At 38.5% G+C, this 25,191-nt stretch overlaps 1 protein-coding gene across 1 annotated transcript; it reads left to right on the forward strand.

The window, feature by feature from the left end:
- Positions 1-4,056: 4,056 nt before the first annotated feature.
- On the forward strand, positions 4,057-25,145 carry LOC136714670 (hippocampus abundant transcript 1 protein). The gene is made up of 12 exons (XM_066692271.1): positions 4,057-4,922; positions 7,503-7,598; positions 9,611-9,673; positions 10,051-10,178; positions 11,155-11,269; positions 12,291-12,509; positions 17,656-17,769; positions 18,200-18,271; positions 18,782-18,894; positions 20,540-20,637; positions 21,876-22,036; positions 23,464-25,145. The coding sequence occupies exons 1-12, from the start codon at positions 4,842-4,844 to the stop codon at positions 23,668-23,670; spliced, it is 1,467 nt and encodes a 488-aa protein (XP_066548368.1). The 5' UTR covers positions 4,057-4,841; the 3' UTR covers positions 23,671-25,145.
- Positions 25,146-25,191: the final 46 nt, after the last annotated feature.

A 25,191-nucleotide genomic window follows, 5' to 3' on the forward strand; every position in this document is an offset into this window, starting at 1 on the left:
CAAATACCTTAAGCGTAAGAAGCTCCACGTATCATTTTGATCAAATCAGAGCGGCCCATTATTTGGTGTTATTTCAAACTACAATGAAATGTGCTAGGAAGCCACAGGGAAACAATCTAGTTAAGTAGAATAGGCATTGTAATGAAACGAATATTTAGAACTATTTCAGTAGTATAGGCAGGTCCTTCATCATGTAATCGAATCAAAGGTTTAACAAGATAATCAACTGATAATTATGTAGCCTACACATTTCTCAACAAAATGAGTAATGCATTCTGATAAGAATAGGACCCCAATTATTTACATAGGTGAGTGGTTTGGTGTTTTATAAAATTGTTGTATTAGGGTTCTTCCTGGTTTCAGATTACATATTCACAAATGGATTATAGTGATTGTTTTTCTCTCAAAAGGCTCAGTCTATACACCTTATACCCAATTAGCCATGCTTTATATCAGACAGCTTGTAAAATGAAACAACCACCACTCAATGATTAAAGTAATAACGGCTTTGATTCTCTGGCATCATAAAGCTTAGTTGTAGCTCAAATCATTCTGACATCCAGCTCAGATACCCGCTCTAACATGCATTCTCAAACACTGTCCCGTTTCACCTATTTGTTTTATTCCTTGTAGTTTACTGAACAGTTGATATCCCCCCCCCCCCCCCCTGTCAGTAATTAATGATGATCTTCCCATTTCCAAATGTTTATTCTGGGTGTTTCATTTTGTCACCAGACTGGTTTTCTCCAGCTGAGGGGTTTCTGAAAGGAGATCCAGGGAGAATGACAGCAGCTTTAGAAAACACACTAAAGACCCACTGATGCCAAAATGAAGGAGTGCATTTTAAATAGCTGGACTCTTGTGACACTGACATTCAGCCAACCTGTATCACTGCCGTGGTAGGCTGGTCAAATAACAAGAATCTGAACTACACTTCGTTTTTGATAAAGCATAACTGCATAAAAAATCAGATTAAATTTACAGTGATATTCAGAGGGATTGATCTAGTTATTGCAGTGTTTGCTTACTTAATTTAAAGGATTAAATATGAATGAGTTTTTTTTTTTTTTTGCACTAAATATCTTTGAAATAACTGGTCTATATTCAAGCATTTCATACGCCACATCTGTTTCCCCTGGTTCTAAAAAGCATGAGGAGACCAGAACACAAAGGAGAAGCTAAGATACGAGCAGGGGTGTGAATGGAAGCCTGTGGTTTGCCAATTGTTTCAAAACTTAAGGGAGAAAGTGTTGCTGAGCCCTTTCAAGTAAAAGGGGTGAAAGACAGACCGTGTTTCTGTAGTGTGGCTGAAGGAAGTCAGTGTCTGGGGAGGTATCATGCTATGGAAGAGTAACTGAATGGAATAGATTCCTTGTGAAAAATTGAACTTTTATATTTCAGAATATTTAGTCAATAACAAGAGAGGCAACATTTAGTAGAGTGAACAAGTTTATTGGCAAAGGCTGGACTTGATGATGTGTATGTTTGTGTGGAGTGGGGGGTTCAGCTGTTTGCCCTGTGGAGAGAAAGTTGGGAGAGATTCCAAGACTAAGACTCCTAGGTGAAGTGTGAAATGGTAGTGTGGAAGTGTGACACTTCATCCTAAAGGTGTTCAATGGGGTTGAGGTCAGGGCTCTGTGCAGGCCAGTCAAGTTCTTCCACACCGATCTCGACAAACCATTTCTGTATGGACCTTTTCCAAACTATTGCCACAAAGTTGGAAGCGCAAAATAGTTTAGAATGTCATTGTATGCGTTAAGATATCCCTTATGTGGAACTAAGGGACTTAGCCCAAACCATGAAAAAGAGCCCCAGACCATTATTCTAGAGCCAGACCAGTATTCTCTTGACATCCGCAAAATCCAGATTCGTCCATCGGACTGCCAGATGGTGAAGCGTGATTCGTCACTGCAGAGAACGCATTTCCAATGGCAGCGAGATTTACACCTCTCCAGCTGACATTGGGCACGGCACATGGTGATCTTAGGCTTGTGTGTGGCTGCTGATTTTATACACCTGTCAGCAATGGGTGTTGTTGAAATAGCCAAATCCACTAATTAGAACTGGTGTCCACATACTTTTGACCATGTAGTGCATAAATAGATATTTAGTCTATGGGCTCAAATTAGCGCCATAAGTAACCAATAAAAAATTAAAAATATTGTAACCAAAAAAAATAAAGTCCAGAAAAAAGACCAACCCACCCTGATCACTGATTGGGTTACGAAGAACCGTCACTCAATCCTAGTGGACCAATGGAGAGCCATGACCTACGCCTCCCTCTAAGCCCCGCCCTCCCGACCAATCAGTGTCAAAACTCGTAACGAAAAAAAACAAAAACGAAAACAAAGAAACCGGCGGCGAAAGCGAGGCTCGCAGCCACAGACAGGGGCTGTGTCCCAAATCGCACACTTGTTCCCTCGTTCCCTTCCCTTGTGGGGCGGAAGTACTACGGCGGCCATCTTAAGGGATGTCCCAAACCCTTAGGGAGCGAGTGAAGGGAGCCTAATCGAGCCGTTTGTGCCCTTCTATGCTCCCTTCAGCGTAGTGTACAAAAGAGCACACTTATGCGGAAGTGTTTTAGCGCTTAAGTCCCAGAACTCTTTGCGTTAAAGGCGGAGACACGTCAACTGGGAAGATATACCAGCGGCGGGTGCATATTCATGTAATGTTAGCTACACAGTTGTAGAAATTGTTAAATTATGTATCAAGGAAATAATACGTAGATAGATAAATAAAATGATTTTATAATCATGATTTAAATATACGATTAGAAAGTTAAACCAAAACATGTTTTGGAAACTATAATTTAATTAATTACTGAAGTAGTATCCTATAAAACTAGGAGGTGATATTAACGAACAGTGTATTTCAAAATTATTATTATTACTATTTTAATTAAATACAAATACAAGAAAAGACTGCGTTACTTTTTCAGACAAAGGCAAAGGCGCTGAATGCTGGGGCTGAAGTGTGTCCCATTTGAGCGCTTTTAGGTTTACCCTACACCCTCCTCACTCAAGTGCACACTCTGTGACGTAAGCACAACGTCACGCAAAGTGTACACTTGTCGAAGGGTGTAGGGAGCAAGTGTGCGATTTGGGACGCAGCCAGGGACTGCAGTGCTCTCGCTTTAACATGATTTCCTTTCAATATATATATTTTTGCTTTTGATATAATTATTTTTTTATGTTTACAATTCTGTACATCTTGCTTTCGATTGTTTCATTTTTGATCTCAACATCAATTTTGTTTACAATATTTTTTATTTTGAATTCGTTACTTATGGCGCTAATTTGAGCCCATAAGTGTCCAGATGCTGTTCCTAAACCAAGATGAGAATCCCATCTTCCATGTGCAATTGGAGCCTGGATGAAATCCCAGCGCATTATAAACTTTAAACTGTAAACTTCCTGCAGGCGGTTTTTTCTTTTTCCAGTGATCAAAATGGACACACAAGAGATATTTTTTCAGTCCTCCACATTAACACAAAAATCATAGCAACTGGTGTGTTGGTGCTTTTAGGGTCCCTTAAAGGGTTAAGGAGGGTCCGAATGGGCTGCAATAACGAATGACGTAACAGTACCATTCCTGCAGTGCATTGTTACTGCCAGTGGGTGCTGAAAGAACAGCACTAATTAACTTCTCACCGGACTGTCCTGTCCCACCTTTGCGCTGATCCGACAGCATCTAAAATAGGCCTAATTAAACATGCATTCAAAGCCTTAATGACATCTGTACGGCCATAGATGAAAAGGAGAAGAAACCTCTGTTTGAATTCGTAAACCCGTTTGTCTTTCCTTCCCAGTTCTCCTTTCCTGTTAAATGCGTATTTGTAATACTCGTATAACATAATCAACCAACTTTATTAAATGGATTCATATTCTACAGCAGTCGATTACAAGAAATACAGTGCGATTTCAATAATTCCCGAATTAGTCATACTAATAACACACAACAGCCCATGAAGCTATAGTCTCGATTGTTATTGATCACACAATTTCCTCCATTAAATAATGTGACTATGTAGACTACAGTCGAATTCTAGTAGCGCTGACTTGCGCAGATTTGCCGATCCCATTGGTGGAGCAGCAGCGGACATGCGCAAAGAGCTGCGGAAATCTGCGCTACGCGACCTATCATCCATCACCTGAGGCCCATGCGCAGTAGGGCTAGTTCAATCCAGCTAGATCATTCAATTTGACAATTTTATAAAACTGAATACGAATTCACTTCAGCCCCGCAACTGTCGGAGACTAGTCTCAGTTACGCTGTTAGCAGTTTCGTGGTGAAGCTGCCGTAATCCCGTTAAGTGTTAAAAACGAATCATTCATAACAGAGACATTGTTTACAGCTCACCAACAAGACCGTCCGTTGCCTATTTTTATTTTTTCCGTTCCAACTAAACTTTTATTACTTACTTATTGTGTCCTTATTTAAAACCAAATACTATCTTGATATTTCTTGTTGCTGTCATTGGCATTAATTACCCGCTTTAGATGCGTTGCAAAGAAAAGGATATTGTGGTCTTGTCTAGATGACTCATGGTGAACAGATGATAAGCGCAGCGGCCGCCGGAGCGCTAACTGTGTATCAAGAGGAAGTCCCGGCGAGAGGGGATCTGACGTTACCAAACATTCCGCTCCGCATCGTGCGATGGTGACGTCAGCGCGGATTGTTGTTGAGCAAAGATGGCGGCGTTAGTGTGAATGGAGAGGCTGGTCTGTGGGAAGTTGACGGTTGGCAGTTTCTGCTTGTGTTTTTTTTTCCCTCGTATTCTTCCCTTCTTAATAATTTTAAAGGCAGTTTTTGGTTTTTAAAAGGATTACTAGGATGGTAATATGACCCAAGGGAAGAAGAAAAAGCGGGCGAACCGCAGTATTATGCTGGCGAAGAAAATCATTATCAAGGATGGAGGAACGGTGAGTGTGTTTTGGTGAAGGGTAGGTTGTCTGTGGTGGTAGGGGAAACGTCCTGCATTTTATCTTATACATTATGGGAACTCTTTATCCGTGTGTTTAGACGCAATTTGTTTTGCTCAACCACGTATTTTCTTTCCGATTAGTCGCAAAATAATTTGTCACGTAAATATAAACGCTATTTTAAGGAGCGTTACGCCTTCCTTCTTTCCGTTGCATGGTAATTAAGTGGAAAGGGTCACACAGCGTCTCACATGTAATTTTCTAATGTCAAGAGCAGGGAAATGCTGTCGTGTTGCTCTGCCTGCGTGTTTACATACACTTATGCGATGACTGGGTGGTGGAGTTAACTATAAATAAAGAACATATGCTCCAGATGTTAGTGCATGAATTAGGCTATCTGTAAAATACACGTGATTTTGTAAACGAAATCAATGTAAATCTTACGAGCTCATGTCTAAAACAATATGTGTGCGTGTGTGTATATGTATATGTATAATGTATGTTTATGTAGGCCTATAGATACATAGATGTGTAGATATAATTACTACATGAGTCTTGCCGCACGGACACTGTTTTGATAAATACGCTGGATCCTTAACATTGATGGCAGCTGGACCGCTTGTTTCAGGTGGCAGTTATGCTTTTTCATTGTGTGTGTGTGTGTGTGTGTGTTTTTAAGTTGGCCACAATTGAGGAAGCGGGGAATAAAAGGGAGAACAAAGGTGTTGAAATTAAATTGCGGAACCTGATTACCATGACAAACAGCAGGGAACTTGGACAGCAGGCAGGACAATGTTGGGTCTAGTGAATACAGCGTCTCTCAAAAGTTTTCCCACCTTGGACTTTTCCACATTTCATTGTGTTACGACGTGAAATCAGAATGGAATTAAATCGTGTTTTTGCCACCGATCAACACAGAAAATGTCCATAATGTCAATGTGAAAAATATAATCTGCAAATCGTTCAAATTTTAATTATAAATTCTAAAATACTTGAATGCATAAGTAATCACCACCTTCCATTTAGTAGAGGCATCTTTGGCAGCAATTCCCCATAGAATGATGCTGCTGCCACCATGCTATGGTAGGGATGGTGTTCTCAGGATGATGTGCAGTATTAGGCTTGCACCAAACATAGTGCTTAGCATTGAGGCCAAAAAGTTATCGTCCTCCACTTGGTCTCAGTCTTCCACATGCCTTCTGGTAAACTCTAGCTGAGATTTGATGCAAGTTTTGCCACTCTCACATAAAGGCCACTTTTGTGAAGCACCCTGGCTATTGTTGCAGTATGCACAGTGTCTCCTTAGGCCATAGGCCTCTTGGTGACCTCCCTGACTGGTGCCCTTCTCGCCCAGATACTCAGTTTTTGAGGACGGCCAGATCTAGGTAGATTCACAGTTGTGGCATATTCTCTCCATTTCTTAATAATGGACTTTACTGTGTTCCAGGGGATATTCACTTAGTTGTAACAGCAAATCAGTGTTATTAACTACAGTTGTTGTTAAGAACCTGTAATAATGCTGAAAGATCAACAAACAATAATAATTTAAATGCCTTGGAAATGTTCTTATCCTACCCCTGATTGATGCTTTTGAAGAACCTTATTCCAGATTTGCATTGAATGTTCCTTCATCTTCATGATTTAGTTTTTTTTTAGGAATTGTACTAACCAACTGTGGGACCTCCCAGAGACAGGTGTATTTAACCTGAAATCACGTGACACACCTTAATTACAGGTGGACTCCATTCAACTAATGTCCATTTGAGACTTCTAAAGACGATTGTTTTCACCACAGCTCAATCAGGTGTGTCGTAGCAAAGGGGGTGATTACTGATGCATTCAATTATTTCCTGTTTTGTATTTGTAATTAATTTAGAACGAATTGCAAATTGCATTTTTCAATTTGACATTATGGAAATTGTGCTGTGTTGATCAGTGGTCTGTACACCAGCATGCTAAATATCTAGTCCTGCATTTAAAGCTTTGTCCTGAAGAGCAGATGAGTCCTTCACCTTAGCGAGCAAGTGATTTTATTTATTTAATTATTTTCCTCTCCTGACTATGTACAGTTCAGAAGTGGTGGGTATGTTGTTTTTAAGAATATATGTCAGCAGACAATTTGTGTGGTTGACTGTAAAATAGGCATATGAGTAAATCCAAATGCAAAGCATTTTCGCAACAAAGGATTCTGGTAAACCAGATGAACACACTGTAAAGTCTCTCCTGCAACTAGAATGTGCAAACTTACACCTACCAAACAACCAAAAATAATGCATCGCTGCACAGATTACAATCTTTGTCTCTTCATTCTTGCTAACCACAATACTGGTGAAGCACTCATTTCCAGCTAACAAGTGCTCATGTCATAGGTGCTAGATATGTGGACCGTGTGTTCATTATGCTTCATTTAAATGTCCAGAAGCACCCTGGAATCAACGACTCTTCTTACATTTAAATATTCTATATTTCATTTCAAATAAGCTTTCCAAAGCACACCACAGTGTCAATACCATCCCAGATTAATGGTGAATTTGCAGCAAACTTTTTCTAACAGACTTCTATTTTATTATTTGTTTTTAGCCACAAGGAATAGGAGCCCCAAGTGTATACCATGCTGTGATTGTGATCTTCCTGGAATTCTTTGCCTGGGGTCTTCTGACAGCTCCCACTCTAGTGGTAAGTTTGAGGGGGACATTTGCAACAACACAGAATGGACAGGGCTCTGCGCTTACTTTTTTCCTTTCCTTTCAATTTAGGGGTACAGTCCAAAATTTATGGGCAAACTCAAAAACAAAATTAGTGGTATATCATAAATGGTTCATATTTAATGCTCAAATGAAAAACAAATGCAACAGTGTTCCAAGACCTGTAAATACAGCCTCGTGGGGGGGCAGTGGCTCAAACCTAAAAGGGGCAATTTGTTCGGGGGGGCAGCTAGCAAAGTGCGGTCCCGGGGGGGTGGTGAGTGCCGCTGTTGTTGTTATTTATTTCTTGGCAGACACCATTATCTAGGGTGACTGTCGGGTGTTCTGACAAACTCAGCTACTTGTCAGAATGAGCTACCTAGCGAAAACACGCGTGCGCAGTGAACATGCCCATAGATCTGCTGGTAATGTTTATGTACATTTAAAATGATTTTGGCCGTGTTATTTCACATAGTGACTATTTATGCATAGATGACAGAATGAGCTACCTAGGTTTTGAAGGCTTTCAATACAGTATGAGTGTTGAAAAAGAGGGTAGCCTATTCTAATGGGTCCCTTCTGTCCGACAGGATGAGCTACCTCGGTTTTTAAGGGTTAAAATACAGTAATAATGTTGAAAAACAGCTGGTAGCCCAATCTGACAGGTCCTTTCTGACTGACAGGATACGTTGCCTAATGTTTTCAGTCGGGGCAGCTCATAAATACATTGTATAATAATGTATCTGAGGAGGTAAAGAAACAGGCGTAGCTTGTGAGACGCACACCAGTTCAAGAAATTAGTACTTCGTGCGGTTTTAATGGATCCAGTGTGCTGTCCTTGACGGACAACTTTTCGGATGACATACTACAAATCTTCATCCCCTGTCGTTATGTATTCTCTGGTGCTCATGCATCGTTTTGCTCACGCCATGTGTGTTCAGTTTTGCAAATGTTGCAGCAAATGGTCTTCAACGTAATTTAATGTAAAGTGTTCCTATACTTTCCACGGGTGTAGCGGCTGCCTCCGCCATCTTTCAAGTTTTATTTTTTATTTTTTTGTAGCTGCGCCCCAGGTAGACCGAAATAATCGACGATGAATTACGTTAAGATTTTAGTTGATTTTAGTAATCGACATTAGATTAGTTGTTGCAGCCCTATTATCGCTGAGTACGATTGTATCTGTAAGTTTGTTTCAATGACGAGATGGCTAATGCCAGCTAGTAGGTCTTTTGGATATTGAGCCTAATAAACTGCTCCAGCACTGGGTCATAAATGTCATTCACAGGACTTGCCTTCAGTTAATTGGGACAATCCACAGCCAAACTACATTTCCCACATTTGCTACCATAATAATGATTTGTATAAAATATCGTTCTCATAATAATCATTTCAATGTAGTCTTTCCTTATAGAGTTCAAAAATTGTATTCACACTGTGCGCCCAAATTGTATTTCATACTCGCACAACATTATTTTTACTTGCAAATGCGAGTAAAATGCTCGCACTGTATAGCCCTGATGGATCTTTCATTGTATTTTTATTGAGGTATTGACTATCTTCCATTTTTATTTCCAGTTCTTGAAATCGCCTAAATTAATGCTTTTTTTTTTTTTTTTTACCAATACTGTGTGTGAAAGCTCTCATTCAAGTTAAAGGAAAGGTGTTTTTCTGTTTGTGTGATAGATTGAAAACCTTCCAAACGGTTTTAAGACCGTTTGTGTTTGATTCGGATTGCTGAAGAAAACATAGCAATGTTTTATCTGTTGCAGTTAGGGAAAGCAGTAGCATATTGTTTAATCAAAAAATAAAATCAGAAGAATCCACTCTTATTTAATATAATGTAATTTTCTGGTAATAAACTCTGGAAAGCTGCTTGACCCAAAGTCTTGTTGTATTAGGGAAGAAGTGAACCGAACTGAAATACTTAATCTGGATATGTTCTCATGACTCATTAACCTTTAGACATTGTTTCTCTATTATCTCTGTCTTGCCTGTTCTTTTAAGGTATTGCACGAGACATTCCCAAAGCATACGTTTTTGATGAATGGCTTGATTCAGGGAGTAAAGGTAAGACATTTACATCTGGTTTCTACCCTACTTAAAAAGTATTTCAAGACTAATGCAAATCACAGTCTGTTAAACTACCCCTTAATTCATCCATTTAACTGTACACATGCAACTAAGTTCAAACTACCTGTCCCACAGCAGTGTTTCTTTTTTTCCAGAGAATTGGTTAATGCTTGTCATTGTTTTTCCGCAGAGCCAGTCATATGATCAGGGTCGCTTTTGAGGCGTCAAGAGGTTACATTTATCTGAAATGAAAATAAAACTGGTATATCTTATCAGTAGGCATTCCTGGTGTATCTGTACACATTGTTCTACTCTGGCAGATCATTCAATTTCATATGTTTTCCTGTGTGTAATTGCTTGTATTACATTTGAAGGGTTTGCTGTCATTCCTGAGTGCCCCCCTGATTGGTGCTCTATCAGATGTGTGGGGGAGAAAGTCTTTCTTGCTGCTAACAGTCTTCTTCACCTGCGCTCCCATTCCACTCATGAAAATCAGTCCCTGGTAAGTCCCTCAGTCACTCTTGGTATGCAGTGTGGCCAAATGGTAACCTGTAGTTTCCTATTCAAGATTCCTGATAACGCGAGGCGTCAGTCAGAAAACTTGAAGAAGAAGAATCAAGTAGCAGTAGTTCTTGGATAATTTCAAAAATGCCTTTAAGAATGGAGGGCAAATATTGCAATGCAGTTTTCTAAAGCCATAACTAATCTAAAAAAAAAAAACTGAATAAAAAGGATATTGAGTTTATTGGTTTATGACTGATTATCACAAGCCAAACAGTTATATCATTTAATTATAAACCTTCGAGTTCTGAATGATTTTCATTTCCAGTATTGCCACATGAAAATGCATATGTCAAATATCCATGACTTTCTGTGATTCGTCCATATTTCTTCCTTTCTTCCCTGTTATGCATGTTTTAGCTTTAATTTTGGGTTTTTGTCACACTGTTAAAGAGCAGTCTTGTGTTTAATCTTTACCTAAATGTTTCTATTGTAGACTATCTATAATTGTCTCTCATTATGAGAGGGTGTGTCATAAGTAGCCTGTAGCTGTTCTTTTTTCCTTAGATAATTTAATTGTTGTGGCTTTATTTATATCTTGAGGCATTTCACTGTGAATACCTTGGTAGAAGGCCTTTTCTGTTCTATGGCCTGTGTGTTTCACAGCATCTTGGCTATGATGTACCTGCTATATTATAGTTTAGTAATTTCTTGGTTATGCTGAGAACTTGTCAATTACCCATAAACCCATAATGTGACTATTCACATCACCGTGAAAAGCACTAGATTTGTGTAGGTTTTTTTTCTCACTGTCTTCCGATCTAATTTAAAACTTTCTCGTCCAAGGTGAGTGACAACCTCTTTTATATTTCATGTTTGGTTTTGTGGATATTTATTTTTTCTCCTCTGTGATTCTAAGGGTTCATGACACATAATCTAAGTTAATATCAACCTCATCTCTCCTGTCTGTGTTTCAGGTGGTATTTTGCTGTTATTTCTGTGTCCGGGGTGTTTGCTGTAACCTTCTCTGTGGTTTTTGCTTACGTGGCTGATATAACCCAGGAACATGAAAGGAGTATGGCCTATGGATTGGTATGTAGTGGTCTTTCCAGACTATTGTGTAGACATTTCTGTTCACTTTCTGCTGGTTGTTGTCTTTATAAATAGATGGACAGATTTTTAGTATGGCCAGAGAGACTATTGGCTCTGATTCACATCCCATGCTCCCACAGCAACTATAGTATACAGACACAACACAGAACTCTGCTAAGGGCACTGTTTTCTGAAGGAAGTAAGAATGTCTCTCTCATTCCTGTAGGTGTGGGTAAGGCTAAATTAGAATACTGTTTTGATTTGAAATGCAGTGCAAGAGTGCTGTACCAGGAAAAACAACAAGATTTGTGGTTTGTAACATGGTAAATCCTTGTTGACCGAATGGGTGTGAGGATTTGTTGCCAGAATTTACATATTGGAAACCATGTAACAAACCTTAAGGTAAGCAGATGTTATATTATCTGCAGCTGCTGCCATTTTCTTGAAAATTGAAAGTAACAATGTGAATGATACATCTTACACATATTCACATTGTTTATTGTTTTCCCAGTAATGCTGGTAGTTGCTTAGGCCCTTGCCCTTGCACCTCTCAATCAGTAAATGATTGTGCCTCAGGATGTTTGACTGATGTGAGGGCTTTGATTAGTTTAGCAAATTCTTCTGCTTCCCTCCCGTTACATTTTCCAGTCCTACAGCTTAATTTCAACAATTTTTAATTACTGTCAAGGAAACGCTAAGAAATTGACTTGGGTATTAAATCACATGGGTGTATCATACAGTGACTTGGCAAGAATATTATCATAAACTCAACCTTTTGCAAGCATTACAAAGAAACCTAGTTTAAAACTGATCACTATTAAGATCAACAAATAGAGTTGGCTGGTCCCAGAATTACAATAAACAGCATAGGATTCTGTGCTATGGTGAAATGCAGGTAAAAATGGTATTGTAAAGGCAAGACTTTTCTTGGGGACAGAGAAGAATGCATACTCTAAAATTAGGCAATGGCAGCATTCATTGGTTGGTGAGTTTTATCATGTGTTTTTGTTGCGTTTTCCAGGTATCTGCAACGTTTGCGGCCAGCCTAGTCACCAGCCCAGCCATAGGTGCCTACCTGGGCCGGGTCTACGGAGACAGTCTAGTGGTGGTCCTGGCCACAGCCATTGCCCTACTGGACATATGCTTCATCCTAGTGGCAGTGCCCGAGTCTCTGCCTGAGAAGATGAGGCCAGCCTCATGGGGAGCTCCCATCTCCTGGGAACAGGCAGATCCATTTGCAGTGAGTACAGATGCAGGCACTACAGGCCCTAATTGATACTGATGCAGCTTTACTGTTTGATGCCTTACTGGATTCACAAGACATCAGGTTACTGTCCACCTACATACATACAGTGGCTCTCAAAAGTATTCACCCCACTTGGTCTTGTCTGCATTTAATTGTTACAAAATTAAATCAGAATGGATTTAATCAGGAGTTGTTGCCACTGATCAACACAGAAAATGTCTATAATGTCAAAGTGAAAAATGTAATCTGTAAATCTTTCTAAATTAATTACAAATACAAAACAAAAAAATAATGTAATGCATAAGTAATCACCCCCTTTGCTATGACGCACCTGATGGGAGCTGTGGTGAAACCAATTTTCTTTAGAAGTCACATAACTAGTTGAATGGAGTCTAGCTTTGTGCAATGAAGGTGTGTCACATGATTTCAGGTCAAATACACCTGTCTCTGGGAGGTCCCACATTTGGTTATTATAATTCCTAACACAAACAACATCACAAAGACAAAGGAACATTCAAATCAAATCCAAAATAAGGTTCTTCAAAAGCACCAATCAGGGGTATGATATAAGAACATTTCCAAGGCATTAGGTATCCCCCGGAGCACAGTAATCTCCATTATTAAGAATGGAGAGAATATGGCACATCTGTGAATTTGCCTAGATCAGGCCGTCCTCAAAAACTGAATATGCATGCGAGAAGGGCATTAGTCAGGGAGGCCACCAATACCCTGAAAGGTCAAAACGCATCCTGGGACAGGCTGTGTTCTGGGATTTAGTGTTCAAAAACTAGAGGCTGAAATACCTTAAACATTGGACATGTTTTTTTCAATATCTAACAGACCAGATATTCAAAAGTAGAAACCGGGACATACTGAAAAAATATTTATAAAACAAATGCTATCACATACAAATATTATAGTATTTGTTAGAACATTAAGTGTTAATTTGGACATATCTGCTCCCTTTTCATCTAGTTTGTTTTATTCAGTATGTTTAAAAAAATAAAATAAACGTGTATTCGACTACTTCTCCCTGTATCATGATTCGATTAACATTGACAAGAGCTTAACGTATAATAGGTATTTTCCATTATTATTTCTCTGCAGGAGAATTAAACTGTGTTTAAAGCATTATTAACTGTTTACACTCAGCCCTGTTGTTTTCAACCCGCTGGCGGCTTGAGATATGTCTATGAATAACGCTGGCATTATTATAGTCAGAAATATTAAATAAGTTTACACTGACATTTTTCATAAAGTCCCCAAATAATTCAAATAGTTCATAATTATGCCACTATTTATCTTGTGGGAAAAATGTGGTAGTGTTGCAGTATATTGTGTAATCATGATTGATTCTGCAGTTTGTATGCTTTCATTGGAGTGGTCCCACATGCTTGTGGCCCTTATAATGGAGAGATGGCCCTCTTGTGAATATTTTGTGGTACACATTTTCTCTAAACTTTTCTGCATAGGCTATTGTTTTTTTTTTTTTCAAAGGCACATTATTCCTTAATTTCATATGGTATTTTCACCCAACAAATTCTCAATTTTTATATGACTGGTATTTCAACAAAAAAAAAAGATTTCCCATAGACTAATGGAGGAAAAAGGTGAAAAGCTCCAACATTAAAAAAACGAAAGACATTGGTAGTACTGTAATATAGTTTTTCTAATCATGATCAACTCTGCCTAATATTATAGTACAGGTTGTCTAGTTTCAATTGATAGGTGTCACTCACCTGTACACATAATGTCTATATTAAAAATTGAGCATCTAAGAAGTCTAACCAGGCAAAGGTTAAGAGTTAAATAAAGTCCACGTGTTTAATTCTGTCCTGTGTAGCCACTTAGCATTATCATGAAATACAGGCTACAGTCACATCCTATATATGCAGCTTCTTAAGAACAACTATAAATACGGCTACAACACTCTGGGATCCATAACTTACTCAAACGGTTTACATACCGTACGTATGTTCTCTGTAAGCTGTGCCTGAGGGACATATCGGTATGTTCTACAAAAGAAAGATAGTACACTGCATATGAAACTATATAAAACTAGTTACAGCAATGTTTTTTTAATAATGTGACATTCATATGTTCCTACAATTATACTGTAATTCATTTAATGTGTTCCCTGTCATTATTTTGGACACTTTCAGTGTTTTAGACTAACAAAGTAACTAAACAAAAGTAAAAGTCGAGTGGGGGGGGGGGGGTAAAAAGCACGTACTGTTACAAGCTTCGCACTCGACGCACACCCTGGTCTGATTTGTAATGTCTGATTAGCAGTCAGTTTAGTATTTTATAAAGTAAACAATTTGTCAGAGAGTGTTCTGTTAAAAATGGGACGATTTACTCCAGTACGTACCGTTATTCAGTGTAGCAAGTTCATTCACATTCACATACAGGGTCGTTTTTGAAAGGAAAACAAATAAAACCTGGAGTACAGATCAAAAGGTGCCTGGCTTCTGGCTTTTTATTTTGGCTTTTCAGCAAACGCCCAATAACAGAGATGTAAAAAAAAACTGAGAAATCTACATCCTGCATAGGTCTATAACATAGGGAAAGAAAATTTAAACAACACCAGCTAAAATGTGTATCGTCAACTGTTAATTTCCAATAGAAAACAGTCTGTACTCACTCACTGTATCTCTCTCTCGCACACACACATTCAAACTTTGAAGTGCTTTATTGGAACGAAAAACAGCAAGTGTTTCCAACGCTATAATTTAAAGACTTATAATTGATTGAAAGACAAAATTATGTATTGTCTCTTTAATTCTCTTGGTAACGGTTAGAGATGTAAATAAGTTATTTAACTGAAAAACTATTTTTTTTGTGTGTGATTATCTTATGAACCTAAAGAGGCCTATGTCAACTCTAAAGCATTTAGTCTTGCACGCATGTGCTTGGAGACACTGTGCAGACTGCAACAATAGCCTGGGTGCATCACAAAAGTGGCATTTCGCAAAATAACTTATTTTAAACTACAAGGGGATGTTTTATCTTGAACTGTAATCATGTTTTTTAGTATGGAGCTGCTTTCTAAATACGGTATAATCTCCAGTCCGCTGCTTTCAGTTCTATGCAACTGACCCATTAAACCTAATAAATAACGCATAATCATTTAAACTTACGTTGGTTAAATGATCCCGGAAAATTCTTCTTCCTCCATGATATTTTCAGTTGCAAATTTACATGAAGCTTTTGGAGGGTCTTCTGTGCATTAAACAATTCATTCCAAACCGCAAACAGTCAACACTTGTTTTGTTTTTCATTTCTATTATGTTGCACAACACTTTGCTGTTAAGATCATGGATAAAGAAACAATTAAGCAGAATAACACAGTGGTACCACAGGCATCCTGGCAGGACAGTGCTCTTTGAGAAGAAACTTTTATTTCATTGATAATAGTATATTTTCAATATACAGTGTTTAAATGTAATCTGGTCCAGTATGCCTCCTGACACGACAGTGGCAATCGAGGTGCTTTTTATTACTGGTTTCGAACTTAGTTATATCCAACTTTATTTAAGCCTTTACCCCATTAAACCTTTATCTGGTGTGTTGGCACGCTACAGTACTCAAACGTTGTCAATTTGTATCAACGTGAGAAAAATCGATGTGATTGTCATGTGACAAACAACTAATGTTTGAATCTTCGGAGACAGCCCTAGTTATATAAATATAAAATTACAAATAAATATGACCTGGTGGCAGAAATTGCCTGGTCCTGTTATATCCATGTACCCCACAGGGCAGTACCTGGTATTTGTATTAAGAAAGAATGCAACATGTTCACTCCATTAAGTATTATATTATTCATTGACTTTGCTCCTACTTAAATATCTCAGTACAATGAAATGGAAAAGATCATATATTTCTCTCCAGTGCTGATTTTAAAGCCTTCAAGTGGAGGACATAAAATGATATAGTGGTTACACAGACGGAGACATTTTTGTGAGTACCGAAGAAGCAGGACATTTTCTTAAATTAGACTCACTGACTCAGACGTGTGGAAATGCCCAGGTCTAACCAAGGCCTGAACTGAAATGGTAACTTGTGTTGCAACGTAGAAGGTAATATTCTGTTTTAGTTTTTGAAGTCTTCTAATTAGTTATCATGCTTTTAAAGCTAGACTTCCTGCTTTGTGTCAACGACGGCTTTCTTTGTGTTAGTCTATGTATGTATCTCGATCCATTTTTAATGAAAGCTTTCTAAATTCACAAAGAAAGGAGAAAATGTCATGTAAATTTGTACACTGACAATGCAACAAACCTGAGAGAGAGGTTCAAGCTGCTGTATAATACCCAGTGCTAGTGAGGGCTTCTTGTTGGTCTCGGGTTGTGCTTTTGTTGAACACAATGAGGGCTTTACTGTAGAATCAATGTCATAATGGCAGTAATACCATAACAATGAATTTACTCCTTCATTTGCATACTGCGTTTGATTCAATAGGACTGAGAGTAGCATTTGTACTGTCATTCTAGCTACCACCTGCAGATCTGCTGACAGTTAAAATATAGCCATTCTGTCAAAGGTTTTCAGGCTGTTTCAGATCTGTCACATTGCTTTTTTTTTCTGCTACACAATTTGTTGGAATGGGATTTTGGGTCTGATTTTCATTGAGGCTTTCAGTAGTGAGCGAGATCTAAAGTAAAGCTTTGATTTAACCTGTTAAAAAAAAATTCAATCAAGTCTTCTAATAGTAATACATATTTTCTTATTTAAAAAATATAGTTAAAGAAGTCTTAATACCCAAAAGTTTAATCCTGAAAGTCTTTCTGAATGCTTTCTGAAAATGGTTGAGATGACTGCAAAATGGTGATTTCTTCACAGTCCTCTTTGTATGTAATGATAAGATATGGCTGCAATTGCACAATCAAATTCTGCCTTCACTGAAGCAGATGGGTGGTACCACAACAGCACACCTGCAATTACTGGAGCTAGAAATGCACACTGTGAATCTAGGGGAGAACAGGATCCCACTGCCCTCCCTTTTTTGGGAGGGAACTTCACCTCAAATTAACTGATGATCAGCACTATTGCATGTGTGAACATGTTGCTTCAGCATTAGATTCTTATCTGTGGCAAAGCCCAACTGATTTGGTTGTACTGTCTGTCTGTTTCTCCCCAGTCTCTTAAAAAAGTGGGTCAGGACTCGACAGTATTGCTGATTTGTATAACGGTGTTCCTCTCCTACCTCCCTGAAGCTGGCCAGTACTCGAGCTTCTTCCTGTATCTCCGACAGGTGAGTCCATGAGACAGGCTGCCATTGTATGGTAGTTCAGCCTGGAAAACTAGCTACTTACAGGAAAGATGTATATCACAAGACCACTCTCTAGTGATAGTGTTTAGCATGGCACATGGAAAACCATGCTTCATCACCCCCGACCCAAATTAGACTGAAGATTTGTTTATCAAGGACCACATTCTGAAGCTATATATCCCAGTTTACCAAACCCTGATGTGCAGGTTTTGTTCCCAGCTTGAGAGTGCAGCAGCTGCAGATCAATTTTAAAGCGTTAAATCCTCTTCCAGGATTGTTCATTTGCTTTTTTTATTTTTGCTGTCATTAATTGTAGGTTGACACACACATCTTGCCAGGATGTGTATCATTGTTTTGAACATTTAATGTAATTGTTATTTCAACCATTTCCAAAATGTGTTTTGATTTTCAGATAATGGGGTTTTCACCAGAAAGCGTTGCTGCGTTTATAGCTGTCCTGGGGTTGCTCTCCATCATTGCACAGGTGAGTATTTGTTTTTATTTGTTTTTTTTATATTGATTATACTGAACATTTGAAAAGAGCACAAGTGCTTTTAGTTTCCAGATCTAGGATGCAAAAGTGGAAAAAAAACGTTCATTGTTTTCTGTTCACACATCATGGACCCTTTCATGACCCATCATGAAGTTATCCAGCTGTATTTCCTCTACTATAGTGTTTATGAATTGTGGAGTTGTCAGTGGAGGAAAGACTGAACCTTTATTCATCATGAGGACTCGGTATAATAGAATGGAGAGAGGAATATATATTGGTCTCTTGAGTTTATCCAATAAGGTGGCTTAGTTCAATTGAGGCCTGATATGGAGCACTCTCTCCAGCTTCCCTGTCTCTCCTGAGCTGTCAGACAGGAGAAATGAAACTCGGATGCCTCAAGGCCAGTACAGAGTACATGAGAATGAAATGTGACACCAGAGCTTTTGCTGCTTTCAGGTAAATGGGAGTTATTAATTGCCTTCCTTTTTTCTTTCCTTCCAGACTGTAGTCTTAAGTTTACTGATGCGTTCAATTGGGAACAAGAACACTATTTTACTGGGCTTGGGGTTCCAGATTCTGCAGCTGGCCTGGTACGGTTTTGGATCCGAACCCTGGTGAGTACCACCATCCTTTGGGAGCTTGTTTAACAGCAACTGGGAGCAGCACGGATCGAAAATGGAGCCTTTATACTTTAGATCCGGCACTGTTCTAAGCGAAGGAATGAAGACTGTCCAATCGCTCTAGGCATGGGCTTTGGACCTTGTGAACTTAAATACAGAAAGGCATGTGAACCCTCAGAGGAGCACAGCTGTGTCCACACCCATCTTCTCCCTTTAGATCATATCTTGACTGCACACACCCACAGATATTTGGTAATACTTACAAAACTGGATCTATAATCTGAATTTATCCATCAATTCATTTATTTAATAGAATCCATTATTATTGTCCGTATTGTCTCCAGTTGTAATAGTTACAGTGTAGAGGTCGACTGATACAGATAACAATAATTAGGGTGGGGGGAAAAGCCAATTTCCGATTCATCGGCCGATTTCTTTTTCTTTATCAATAAAATCAATATATATTCTATAAAATATATAGCACTCAATGTAAAATTGCAACCATTAAAATAGATCAATTCAAATTCTGCAAAATTTTGAAAATTGAAAAAAAAAATTAAAAATTGGGAGTTATGGAGTGAATTTATTGAAATGTTTTTCATAAAATTACAGCATTAATTCAACATTTATTTTATTAAAATAAACTACACAATGAAATTACCGTAATAACAAACTTTGGGTACTTATTTTCAAATATAACGGCTAGCTGTAGAATGTGTAGATGTGTAAATAAAGCTGTGGCGCTGAGAGGCTCAGAGCTGTGGTCAGCTGTGGCCTGAGGGCAGAGCTGCCTGTGACCCTCACTCTCACACAGGCTCAGTCATAGTGGATGTGCTGGCTCTGCTAAAACAGAGACAAGACAGTATGTCATGCTTTCCATTTGTAGATGTTTAGTAGAACTCCTTTCTTATTTCTCTCTTATATGTTATGTATATTAACATAAAATAAACGTGACTGCATCACGCATTGTATTATTTTTTATTTATAGATTTGCAAGTAAAGGCGGCTGCTGTTATTTTACAACCGGATTAGCAAGGACACATTAGAACATTCTGGACTCGTATAAGGGCGTCACCATGTGCACAAATGCCTAATGTTTGTAATCCAGGCATTTGTTTTACACAAATAAATCCGATTCAGAATTAATAATATAAATGAACAGGCTCATGAACAGAAATTTGAATCTATAAATAAGACTTGTGCAAATAACCCAGTAGGAATGAGAGAAGATCCAAATGTAATGCCCTGATTTAAATGCCCATGCTGGTGTGTACAATAACTTAATATAAAATATTTTTAAACTCAGCAATTGTTATTCTTCACTTCTAAACTACTTAGGGGACATAAATAATAATTATTGTACTTCCCGATCAAATCAATCGTATAATCTGCTTTGAAACACAGTATTTCGACGGTAAAACAAATAATCCAGAGGGGAAGTGTTGCTGTCTGAAAGCTCTGAGAGCTTATCATCACACGCATGCAATACAAAACAATCCTGACAGGGTTAAAGCATCTTTTGCAGCCTGCTTCCTTCTTAATAATAGCATAAGAGGAAGAAGGAATGTGAGGTCGTTGTAGTTTTGATTATTTCTTCTAGTTCTACTTATTTCTCTCTTTCTCTCTCTCCGCTGTGCAGGATGATGTGGGCCGCTGGTGCTGTTGCAGCCATGTCTAGTATTACTTTCCCAGCAGTCAGTGCGCTGGTGTCTAGGACAGCTGACCCAGACCAGCAAGGTAATCTGGACTCTGCATTGCTTCTCTTCAAAATCCCCACTGCATAGAGTTGCATTTCTGGAACTGCCCTTGTTTACTCTGGGTTGTGTATGGAGCAGCGTCACCAAGAAACTAAACCAAAGACTGTCAGCAGTGTTTTCTCATGTACACTATCGGTCAAAAGTTTTAGAACACCTACATTTTTCCAGTTTTTGTTGAAATGTACACTGTTTAATGTATCAGTGTACTCTGAAATGAAAGCACAGGACAAATAAGCAATCAGAGATTAAATCATGGAATCGTTTTAATAAAATTGAACCCCTTAAGCTGACAAACCCCAAATCCACTTGCTTCTCTTTAAACCTTTCTGTCAGCTCCGTCACATCCCTAGTTTTTACTTTTTTTTTTGTTGCCTCTCGTCTGATTAAGAGATGTCCTAAAGTTCAAGATAAATAAAGGAGAACATATCCAAAATAAAGTTCAAGAATTGGTTATAACTGAAATATATATCTGTGTTTATCAAACATTTAATACATTATTATATTGCTAATAATATTTCAATACAAACTTGACCGGTAGTGTATCTGTTCACATCAGTGTTGTATCAGGCAGTGCAGTCAGTAGAGGATCTGTCAGTGCTCCTTAACTTGAGTACACGTATTCCAGGAAGTTATATAGCTGTAAATCCTCCTCAGACCTAGTAAGAGGACTTAATAGTTTCAATTAAACTAATTTGTTCAGGCAGCCAGTCACCGAGGTGGGTGAAGTGAGTTGAGGATAAATGGACTCAGAAGTGCTCTATTTTTTGCATTGGCCTATTTCGAATTGCACCATATTTGCCAACTGTGGCTTGTTTATTCACTGTGTGCTCGAGAGTAAGCTATGTCCATTATCAGCATGCAAAGCAATACTCTAAATTACTGGCTTTAGCATGGAGTTTGGAGCCCTTTAATATTCCCCAGCCTAAAACAAAGCCAGAAGCCCCCGCAGTCTGAGGATTAGGATCTGAGTGCCCCAGGCTCTCCGCTGGCCCTCCTCATCCTCCTTGAACTCGCTCACACAGACTCTGCTGGGCTCTGCCCATTAATCAAAACTAGACTCAAGACAAGACTCAAGACTCAAGACTCAAGACTGTTCATATACATGGAGATGTAATAGACCAATTAAGGGGAATCCAGTATGTTTCATGAATCCTGTTTCCTGTGTGTGCTGTTGCATGGGCAGTGGAGAGGACTAATGCTGTGGTGCTGTATGTGCAGGAGTGGTGCAGGGCATGATCACAGGGATCCGAGGGCTATGCAACGGCCTGGGGCCTGCGCTCTACGGGTTCATTTTCTATATATTCCACGTGGAGCTGAACGAACTCCCAGATGGGGAAGGCAGCCCTGGAGCGCAGCATCATTCTCAACATGAGGAGCAGGTGAGTTAGTCCCGGGCACAGTGTGTCATCAGAGGGAATCTGAACGTACTGGACAGCTGAGGTTGTGCTCCTGTGTTATAGTACTGGTTTATTGTTTTCCTGAAGGTCACTGAGGAAACATCATGTTCACCAAACAGTTCTTGCATGGCTTCCTCTGGTTTGTGGATGTAATTGATAGTCCTCAAATATTAATATTAAATATTGTTAATGTTTCGTTAAAGAACTATATATTGCCCCGTTTCCACTGGCAGATGCGTTTTGTGGCAGGTTAACTATCTGCTGCAAGACGTCGCCGTAAGCGTCCGTCACCCACTGAGGAAATACTTCTCTTTCAGAAGCGGAGATTAGCGCTGGACTTGCAGACAGACAGGGAAGAGATCAGATGCATTATGTCGGAAGATATAATCTCAAGTGACGTGTGCGATCATGAAGAAATTACAGTTTTATTAGCAGCATGGAGTGAAATCCATGTACAGAAACAATTAAATGTTTTACTGCTTACAGTTAATATCCGATTGTATTAAAAACTTTCACAGGACCCCGGTGCAGTGCCGTAACTAGTTAATAATAAACTGAAGGATAATAATCGGAGCGGTAGCAGCCAATATTAATAATATTTTATGAACAACTGGACGGTGTTTCAGGCTGTTGGCCTGTGAATGGTTTGCAGTCCATAAATGCCATGACTGAAATCTGCAAACTTGTTAAATTATAACCTGCTATATTGTAGCAGCTGTTACTGTATGATTAATCATGAAACGTGTGTATTTTGTTTCAACTGTAACTTGCCCTGGTTAAGGGCGTCTGCTAAGTAAATTATAAATACTACAGCAACTACAACTGTTGTTTGCAGTTACAAATCTGGAGAAAGTGTAACAAGTTTATTATAATACTAATTAACAAATGTATTGTTGCACATGGAACCGTTTTCTTACAGTAACGTAATGCTTGTCTGAATATAATGTTGTCTATACACGTTTAGCTCTTCCTAATCTCTCAACAGAAACGTGTATTTATTACGCTGTTTACAATCATGTAAAGCAGAAAGAATAAAATACACACACAAGTCCTCTCCACATCAGGCTGTATCGCTCGTAGTGTTGTTCTCTGTCTTTGTTTTTAAAACTAAACACAAACCAAACCCATATTCGCTGCTCCTCCCACAAGAGGGGGTGGGCTTCACAATGGCCTGGTTTTACAAAATGCGTCCAGCCCGGCACAGACGCTTAAGCCAGTGGAAATGAGGCATAAGACTGCATGCTCTGTACTGTGCAGTCTGTATCCCACTGTTACATTGTGCTCTTTGCAAACATGCTTTTTCTGTTGCTTTTTTTTGCAAGTTTTGTTTTAAGTAAGAAGACTGAGATGAATGTCTTTAAAACACGCTCAGTTTTAAGGTTTTAAATTCATGTCATTGTGTCCCCCAGAGCTCAATCATTCCCGGGCCGCCCTTCCTGTTTGGAGCATGTGCTGTCCTGCTGGCCCTGCTGGTTGCTTTGTTCATACCTGAACACACGAACGCCTCCTTAAGAAACAGCAACTGGAAGAAGCACTTATCAAACCACGGGCACCCTCACAGTCCCCAGACCCCAGGCGAGGCCAAGGAACCCCTTTTACAAGACACCAATGTATGACTGCTATCATTTATAGGCTGATTTATAGTAAAATGGAAACAATTATGATTTTCCCATTTAAAAAAAAAAAAAAAATATATATATATATATATATATATATATTTATGGAAATACCAGGAAATGGAAATTTAACAAGAGTATTAGTAAGAGTTAAATTGTATCTTTTTGTTTATATATATATATATATATATATATATATATATATATATATAGCAGATCTGTCCAAAGGCACTATTGCAATAGTTCTATTTATTAATTTCGAGATGGTTCTATAGGTCTTTTTTTATACAATTTTTTTGGTCATACAATTCTACATCGGCATGGCTTACTCAAGGACACGTGCCTTGTAGAACTGGAATGTTACTGAACACAGTGTGTTTGTCAATCTTCCTGCTCTGAGAAGAAATGGCTGGTTAAACTAAAACCGGTTCTCCGGAGAACAGCCCACCCCTCGTGTTAGAGCTTTACATGTTTTCCTTCTTGGCTCCAAGACCGAAAGACTATAGGAGAAATGGGAATGATAAAAACAATATTGCCTCTCTAGCTGGTTGATGATAAAGCCTTAATCAACGCACTTTGGTACAATGGAAAACGCAAGAGGTAAACGTGTCATCTTTCAACCTCCATATAGTAGAGAAGTGGAATGAACCTGGTACTACTATACTTTCTGTACCTTTTTTTTTTTTTTTTTTTTTTTTTATAAATGTTCATATCAAACGGTTGCCTGTGTATTTTCATCCCAAATAATTTGTCAGAGTATTTTATGGTCTTTTTTTTTTCTCCCCAGTTTTTATAGAGTTTCTAAACGCAAGGTTTTTGATGGAAGCACGTGTGGTATAGATGCATAGATTTTGCTCCTCAATTCATCTGGATTTAGAGTTAGGCCTTGTGTAGCAAGATGCAATGTAGGAAAACCACGCCGGGCCAACATTGTGCTATTTAAAACTAATGTATACAGTATTTCACACTTTTAAGCGTGTGCAATTCTGCCTTTTTAAACTATTATATCAACGTATTGACTTTGAAGGAACTCACACTATCAAATGAGTTCTGTAGCCTTGAAGTGTAAGATCTGTTTTTATAAGTGGCCTTCTTCAGTAAGGATATTCACTAATTGTCACATGTAAAAACATGCTAATCTACCAAATAGCTGAAATGATTATTGGAGTTCTAAGACTGGTGTGAATTTCTCTGAAATTGTATATTTTTGTGCTCTTGTTATATTTGAATATACTTTCTTGTAAGATATTACTAGTGTATGGAATATATTGTAAGCTCAGATGTTTTTTTTGTTTTCCCTTCATGTACTGTGGTTATTATTCTGCTTCACTGCCTTGTTTTATTTTAGATTTCAAACTGAAAAGTCTTGACTAAAGGCTAAATTTGTGTGTGTGTGTGTGTGTGTGTATATATAATTATACACACACACACACACAGACAAAGGTTCAATAAAGTGAAATATTTTAATATGTGAAGTTAGTGATTCAAAAATGTCCCTTTTATTTTTGAACGTTTGTATTT

The sequence above is a fragment of the Amia ocellicauda genome, chromosome 19 (assembly GCF_036373705.1).
Source record: "Amia ocellicauda isolate fAmiCal2 chromosome 19, fAmiCal2.hap1, whole genome shotgun sequence".
NCBI classification, from domain to species: domain Eukaryota; kingdom Metazoa; phylum Chordata; class Actinopteri; order Amiiformes; family Amiidae; genus Amia; species Amia ocellicauda.

Excerpts from the sequence above, each read along its gene's own strand:
- LOC136714670 (XM_066692271.1), top strand. The coding sequence starts at position 4,842 with ATGACCCAAGGGAAGAAGAAAAAGCGGGCGAACCGCAGTATTATGCTG. Across the intron at positions 7,599-9,610 it reads TGACAGCTCCCACTCTAGTG|GTATTGCACGAGACATTCCC; the intron begins GTAAGTTTGAGG and ends TGTTCTTTTAAG. Across the intron at positions 20,638-21,875 it reads AGCTGACCCAGACCAGCAAG|GAGTGGTGCAGGGCATGATC; the intron begins GTAATCTGGACT and ends CTGTATGTGCAG.